General features: G+C 48.3%; 1 protein-coding gene and 1 pseudogene across 1 annotated transcript; both read right to left on the bottom strand.

Moving 5' to 3' along the window:
* Positions 1–1,756: 1,756 nt before the first annotated feature.
* Positions 1,757–2,627, bottom strand: LOC115899677 (defensin-7-like). Its single transcript, XM_030937941.1, has 2 exons — positions 2,456–2,627; positions 1,757–1,869 (listed from the first exon to the last, which is right to left on the bottom strand). The coding sequence occupies exons 1-2, from the start codon at positions 2,625–2,627 to the stop codon at positions 1,757–1,759; spliced, it is 285 nt and encodes a 94-aa protein (XP_030793801.1).
* Positions 2,628–5,273: 2,646 nt separating this feature from the next.
* On the bottom strand, positions 5,274–6,540 carry LOC115899616 (annotated as a pseudogene).
* Positions 6,541–8,005: the final 1,465 nt, after the last annotated feature.

The raw sequence follows: 8,005 nt of genomic DNA, 5'->3' as shown, positions 1-8,005 counted from the left end.
TGGTCACAGCAGCATCTGGGCCCATTGAATTATTTTGGTCAAGAATTGTAAATAACCCACTTGAAATTCTGTCTCTTTGCAAACAGTGGTCTCTCTGTCACTCTTGGACTTCTTAAGGCATTCTACCAGAGCCCTCCTGGTAAGAGTAGCCTTGGCTGAAACAGACATATTCGTATTCCAAATATGTGTTGTGGAATCACAAACTGAAACTCCTATATTGCAAGTAAAATAAGGTGCTGGCGCTCACGCTGGACGCCTCCCCAGGGTCTTGTGGTCAGGGATTGATAGGCCATGTGCAGGACATATTGGATAACTGTTCAAGGGACAGCTGGAATCTAGAGAAGGAAACAGAGGGGAGACAGGAGGAAGAGTCACATTACACCTCAACAAGATGTCAGCCTGGCCCTACAGAGACACCAGGTTTAGGCAGTGACCCTGTCCTCTTGGAAAGAAAGAAAAAGACAAGCTCAAAAGGACACAGGCCAAAGGCCAGAGGTATTAAGATGAGCAACAGCTGGAGACAGCCTGGCAGAGGAGCCATGACCATCCCGGCACATACTCTGAGGAGCTAAGAGGGTGTTGATGTTGCTCTTCCTCCTGGAAGGTCCTGATAATGAGTCTATCATAGTGTGGTGCTCCTGGGCTCTTTGTTTGACTCATTATAGCTTTCTTAACAACCCATTCCAGCCTTTAAAAAAATTTTTTTTTTTTTTTTTTTTTTTTTTTTTTTTTTTTTTTTCGGAGACAGGGTCTCAGTCTGCTGCCCAGGCTGGAGTGTCTCACTCTGTTGCCCAGGCTGGACTGCAGTGGTACAATCTCAGCTTGCTGCAGCCTCAACATTATAGGCTCAAGCAGTCTTCCCACCTCAGCCTCCCTGATAGCTTGGACCACAGGTGTGTGCCACCATGCCCAGCTAATTTTTTGTATGTTTTTGTATAGACGGGGTTTCACCATGTTGCCCAGTGTAGTCTCAAACTCCTGCAACCCATTCCAACCTTAATTAAAGTTGTTTCAATAGAATTGATATAACCCCTAAACTTAAATGGCAGATGTGTGATCCAGGTTGGTTGAATGAAACTCCAACATGTTTGGAAACAGCATGATGGTTTTTCCTTAGATGGAATGATTTGTTGACTGCATAAACTTTAAGCTGACACTGATTGTCTGCTGAGCACACCGGAGTTCTTTGAGAGTGGATCCAGTGAAAAAGAGGCAGAGTGAAAAGACAGAGCAGCGGATGGAGAGATCAAGGGCATCATTTGACCTTTCATATACATCTGTGTCTGAAACCGAATTTTTCCTTGAAGTTTCTAGAATTTGCATCTTTATTTTATTAGATTGGCTGGGCACGGTGGCTCATGCCTGTAATCCCAGCACTTTGGGAGGCCAAGGTGGGTGGGTCACGAGGTCAGGAGATCAAGACCATCCTGGCCAACATGGAGAAACACCGTCTCTACTAAAAATACAAAAACTAGCTGGGCGTGGTGGCGGGCACCTGTAATCCCAGCTACTCAGAAGGCTGAGGCAAGAGAATTGCTTGAACCTGGGAGACAGAGCTTGCAGTGAGCCGAGGTCCTGTCATTGCACTCCAGCCTGGGACTCCACCTTAAAAACAACATAAAAGAAAAAACCTGGAAATCATGTTACCAAGTATTTATTTGGAATGAGAACAGGAAATTGAGGACAAGGTATAGAAATAACAATTCCCTTTAATGCTCAAAGCAAATTATGAACTCTTTTTCTCTAGTCTGCAAGCTTAGTAGCAGCAGATTGGGGAGCATTCACCATGGATGAAGCAGGTCCCACCAAGATGTTCTCCAAAAAGGCAGTAGAGTACTCTGCAATGGCAGATCAAGCCCTTCGTTGAGGCTGGGGACCCAGAGAGAGCATCAGAAATTGAGTATGGGGTCAGCAGTGGGTGGTAAAGGGAATCTTGGAGAAGTCACATGTTGGCTGATGAGTGATGTTGGCTGTATTGCAGCCGGTAGCAGAAACAATCTCAGTCAATAGGAATAAATACACAGTGCAGTGCTGGTCACACAGGACTTGAGACTCATTCTCCTTGGCTTCATGTTTTTGCCCTCCTGCCCCATCACACACACACCTGAACACACTCTTAAGCTCCTCTCCAGGTTCTAAAACCTCCTATATAGACAGGGTGAAATATTTTCTATATACTTAAGCTTATTTGTCTGAATCCAGAAGGAACTAGGTAGCATCCCCCTTATATCTTAAACCTAGTGAATTTCACGGTCATATCTTGGAATCAAGTTTTTGGAGAAAGAAAAATCTCTTAGATTTATTTGGATCTGTATTCCATTGACAAATGAGAACATCCAGGACTAGAGATGTTAAGTAAAGCCGCCTAAGTGACATCTGCCACTGAGACCCAATTCCAGAGCCTGTCTCCTGTCCTTCCCTCTAGTGTGTAGCTCTGCATGCTGGCGTCTCTCACCTGGAACCTGAAGAGAGGAGCCCTCATCTCCTGAAAAGTAAATGAGCACATCCTGGTCGCCTGCTGGAGGCTGCTCCTGGGCTGGCATCTCATCAGCTCTTGCCTGGAGCGGTTCTGTCCAGGTCTGGAGGGCCACCAGGAGAATGGCAGAGAGGAGGGTGAGGGTCCTCATACCTGTGGTCACCTGGAGGAGAGGAGGGAAAGCAGGAGCGAATGTGTGGGGATGGAGGAGCCAGCCTGGATTTATAGCTCTGCTGCGAGAAGGCTCAGAGATGGATGCTGCAGTGAGAGGAGGTGGGCATTTTGTTGGAGAGGGTGCGGGTATCCATTGGCCTCCACATCCTTCTGAGGCTCCTCTGCCCTCCCAGCTTTCGTTCTAGCATGAATCTCTAGGTTTAGTGTCTGTGCTAGGTTGGAGCTCATGGTGATGATAAGGATCCTACCATTTTTTCCATTTTTGCCTGCTTAAATATTTACTTTTAATATTGCAGAAAATAATAGAAACAGTGCTTTAATTCAGTAATTTCAGGGAATAAATGCCTCTTATTTTCTGAAAATGAGCCCTCTTCTCTTCAGAGATCCAGACCCGCATAACAGACCTGAATTCCACTGGAGTAGAGAAATAATTCATTGCAGGATTCAAGGGCATTACCCCCTCATGAAGGGGTGTTCGAGGTTAGGGGATGAGCAGTCTCCTACAGGAGCTGGTAGAGAGGACAGCAACCTCATCAGGCTATAGGTGAAACAAGTTCTGTGAGACAGAGATAGAATTGATTGAAAGATAAAAATATGTTTATTATTTTCAGCTCTATTTACATACATGGGACAATTAAACATTGTATGTGTCTAATGTATACTACCTTAGAATTTGAGATATGTGTATATGTGGTATTTTTCCTAAACCACATACAAAAATCAACTCAATGGATTGACGACCTTAACATAAAATCTGAAACCATAAACTACTAGAAGTACATATAGGGATAAAGCTTTTTGACATTAATCTGGGCAATTATCTCTTGGCTGTGACATCAAAGGCACAGGCAATGAAATGGAAATAGACAAGCGGGGCTGCATTGAACGCTAAAGCACCTGCACAGCAAAGGAAGCCATCAACTAAATGAAAAGGCAACCCAGATTATGAGAGAAAATATTTGCAAACCCTACATGGTAGAAGGGGTAAATATCCAAATACACATGGAGGTCAAACAACTCAATAGCATAAAACAATTAATCTGAATAATAAATGGGCCAATGAGCTGGCAGGATGCTCACAAAGCAATCTCAGTGCTTTCAAAGGCCAAAGCAGAAAGATTGCTTGAGCCCAGGAGTTGGAGACCAGCTTCAGCAACATAGTGAGACCCCATCTCTTTAAACAAATAAATAAATACTAAAGAACATGAGTAGACTTTTCTCAAAATAAAATAATGTTTTAGCAGTATGGTGATTCCACAAGGATCTAGAACTAGAAATACCATATGACCCGCCATCCCATTACTGGGTATATACCCAGAGGATTATAAATCATGCTGCTATAAAGACACATGCACACGTATGTTTATTGTGGCACTATTCACAATAGCAAAGACTTGGAATCAACGCAAATGTCCATCAGTGACAGATTGGATTAAGAAAATGTGGCACATATACACCATGGAATACTATGCAGCCATAAAAAGATGAGTTCGGGTCCTTTGTAGGGACACGGATGCAGCTGGAAACCATCATTCTCAGCAAACTATCGCAAGAACAGAAAACCAAACACCACATGTTCTCACTCATGGGTGGGAATTGAACAATGAGATCACTCGGACATGGGAAGGGGAACATCACACACCAGGGCCTATTGTGGGGAGGGGGGAGGGGGGAGGAGGTAGGAGGGATGGCATTAGGAGTTATACCTGATGTAAATAACGAGTTGATGGGTGCTGACGAGTTGATGGGTGCAGCACACCAACATGGCACATGTATACATATGTAACAAACCTGCACATTGTGCACGTGTACCCTAGAACTTAAAGTATAATTAAAAAAAATAATGTTTTAGGAGCTATTGGTATGATCATCTCTGTTGGACATGTTAAGTATGACACGTGTGTTTGGAAGGAAACTGCTTGAGTTTATTAACTGAGCTCATAGCCACTCCCCTCTGCAGCAAAGAGTCCCACACAGCAAAATATGCCCTCACTGGATCCCTCTGGGGTGGCCCCATAGTCACGGGTCAGATTGAGAACACAGCTTCAGGGGTGAAACTGCAACATGAAAGTTTAAGTTTTGTATTGTATTACTTACAGATTGTTAAGCTAGGCAAGGCCACCAGAGTGGGCAGAGGACAGTCCCCTGTCCCAGGGCTCATGTTGCTATATGTGCAGCTGTGCACAAGCAGGAAAGGACTTCCCCTATTTAAGGGTCTTTTGGGAACAGGTGTCCTAATTTTCACGGTTACTTTCTATTGAGTAGTTTAAATACCTGCTGGTAAGAGCAGTTGAGAAATTTATTGGGAAGCTGGCATTAAAATAGGAGTTCACAGAGGGACGCCTTGTCTATGGTCAGCCCTGGCCAGGCCCCGGGCAGCACCCAACTATGAACTCTCCACGACTCCTAAGACAATTGACCCTGCGATGCCTACACTGGTGGCTGAGGCTGAACTACCTGGACCAAAGGAGTATTGAAAGCCACTGGGACAGCCTGGCCTGTGTATCGTAGTATCTACTCCGTAAGGAGACTAGGCTAAGAATGCCACCCACACACAGACGAGGATTTGGAATCTGGCCTGAACCAGCCTCCTTGGAACCTGGGGTCTAAGCATAAAAACAAGTCAAAGCTGTTTGGACAAACAGGTGTATTGGAGAACGCCCGGTGAGATGAGGACCAACTCGGTTTGTGTTGCTAAGCAGGGCAGATTTGTTGGACTTTCCGGAGTTAAGAATGTACATACCTGCAGGAGCCGGTTCTGCTCCAGAAGGTCTGAGGCCTCCTTCTGGCTCTGCTCCAGCTCCTTCTCCAGCAGAGAGGTCAGCTCGTGTGTGGAGAGCCGGTCACCCCCATCTTCAGAAGACAGGTGGACGGGAGCGATGGGCACCTGCTTCTCTTCCCGGAGAGGCGTGGTCTCCACCTGATGCCACCTCTGCTCGATCTCCACATGGACGTTATGCGTCTTGACGTCACTCACAGGCAGCCCTGGGCTCCGGTCCACCTCCATGCGCAGAGCTGCCTCCTCAGTGCCTGGCCCGTCTGTGGCGTCCGGCATCCCGAAGCGCTTGCGCGCTCCTCCCGCCTCCGTGCACGCTCCCGCTCCAGCTCCCCAGGCTCTGCCTCAGGGTGCAAGGGCTCATGGGTGTCAGCGGGCCCTGCGCCACCCACCCGCTCCTGAGCCAGGGCCTGCTGGATGGGACGGAACTCAGCCCAGTCAAAGGTCTTGGAGCGGCCCTCTCGCCTCCGCTCCCGTGCGCGGCTCCTCTTCTGCTCAGGGTCCGGCTCCCCCAGCTGTGCCTCTTGCTTCTCAGTAGGCCTGGGGCACGTCTCAAAAGAGGAGCTGCTCTTGTTTTTTTCCTCTGGCAACGAGCTCGTCACATCTGGGGCAGTAGTCGGGTGCACGTGTTTCATGATGGTCTGGATCCAGTTCCGCCGAATCCCGGATGTCATGGCCGACAGGTAAACTCGCCCTCCTTTGTATGGATCTGGAAGCCAGAGTTTCTCTGAACTGGATACTCTGTGACATCCTAACATGTAGACAAGTCAATTTCCCCATCCAAGTCGGCTGCCTCCTCAGCCACCGAATCCCTGTAGTATGTCAGGCTTTGATCGGCCAGGACAAACCAGTGTTTCTTCCACTGGCCGTCCTCATACTGCTTAGTCATCCAGCCTTTCTTGAAATTCAGCAGGTCGGGCGTCAGGGAGGGCTCCGTGGACCTCCTGTCCAGTAACTTGGCTCTCCACGTTGAGCACGCGCCTTCCCCAGCTTGCAGCAGCACACCCCGAGCGCTGCTTTTCGCCTGTACCTTTGTTTTATTATTATTATTGCTGTTGTTGTCATCGTTAACTGTGGGCATGGAACGTGTGAGGCTGGCTTCTGGGTTGTCCATACCACTCTCTGCTGTGTTGACTTCCTATTGTCTTCATCAAAGCTCTTTTCCGTGGTATTCTAAAATTAGGCCAGCAGTGGGGACTGGTAGGGCATCTGTGTTAGTCCCTTCCTGGCTGTGACCCACTGCGCTCACTTTCAGTATTAAGGCCCAGCAGCCTGTTGATAAGCTACCCTCTCTCACCACGCGCTGGTGTGGACACAGGGCCCAGCCAGCACGCCTCAAGGTAGATGGAATCCCCACTGGTCAGAGAAAAAGCCATGAGGACACTCCAGCTTTTGGCCTGGGTCTTAGCACTGACTTCTCACCCGCTAGTCTGGCTGTTAAGAGGAGAAGGTGCGCTGCCTTCCGGCCTGGGAAGAAGACAGCATTTTGTATCTGTTCCACTGATGCCGCTTAGAACCACACCCCTGAGAATCGTGGCAAACCTTTCACAACCTGGAAAAGGTTGAAAGCAACCATTCCTATTTTTGTTTGTTTTTTATTAAATCTTGCACAAAAAAAAAAAAAAAAAAAAAGAATGTACATACCACAGGTGGTTTGTTAGAGGGAACACTCGCCTCTTTGCTTGACCTTAGAGAGTTCAGGCTAAACAATTTGCTAGGACTGTTTGGGTCTAGAAATCCTGAGATTTTTAGGTGAGACCAAATGGGTCTCAGAGGTCCCACAAGGCAGGGGGCCAAGGGGTCTCAGAGGTCCCACAAGGCAGGGGGCAAGACTGGTGCTGTGTGCTCAAACACCTTGTTCCAAAGCCAGTTCTGGGCAGGCTTAGTGGCCACCATACACTCGGCATGAGTGGGATGATTACTTTGTGCTTGGGATAACCAGGCTTGAGCTGGTATGGTCCTCCCTGGGTTATTTGAGGGGGAGTCCTAGGGGGACCAGTGCACATTTTAAAATGTACCACTCTCCACCCTCCTCCTCCTTCTCCTAGTGAGTTAGATGGAATAAGGTATCTGGAAATGAGAAAAGAATGCAGTCACTTCTGAGGCAATAAATCCCTGCGGTGAGGCTGCTGAACCCAGTGTGCTGGCCGGGCAGCCCCTGCTGCCCCGGGAAGGTTGTGCACAGCGCTGGTCCCACAGGCTGGGTGGGCCTCCCTGCGGCTCTGTGTGAAGGCAGCAGGCACTGGGCTGTGCAGGACTGGGGACAGTGGAGTGAAAGCTGAAGCGTCTCCCTCAGTCTTAAGGAGGGAGGAGGCATCTCAAGCCTCGTGAGGGGTGGTCACTGTTCCAGAGCAGTGGGGTCAGCTGTCCCCTCTGAGGAAGCAGTGAGTTCCTGATCTGTAGCAGGCCCAGCAATTCCACCGTTGGAGGAAGTGGGCACTGGACTCATCCCAGCAGAGGAAGAAATTCGGGCCATTTGGGGAACAGGGCCCCAGATGGTGGTTTTAGGTTCTAGGGCATTAGTAGGTGCCTGAAGAGCTCAGTGGATGTGGATCTAGAGGCAAAACGAGAAGGGGTGT

Source organism: Rhinopithecus roxellana, chromosome 9, assembly GCF_007565055.1.
Source record: "Rhinopithecus roxellana isolate Shanxi Qingling chromosome 9, ASM756505v1, whole genome shotgun sequence".
Lineage (NCBI taxonomy): Eukaryota > Metazoa > Chordata > Mammalia > Primates > Cercopithecidae > Rhinopithecus > Rhinopithecus roxellana.
The sequence above is the reverse complement of the archived record's forward strand: the minus strand, read 5'-3'. Positions and strand labels throughout refer to the sequence as shown.

Coding starts and splice junctions, on each gene's coding strand:
- LOC115899677 (XM_030937941.1), bottom strand. CDS start 2,627: ATGAGGACCCTCACCCTCCTCTCTGCCATTCTCCTGGTGGCCCTCCAG. Junction 1,870..2,455: donor CTCCTCTCTTCAGGTTCCAG/GTGAGAGACGCC, acceptor CTGGGTCCCCAG/CCTCAACGAAGGGCTTGATC.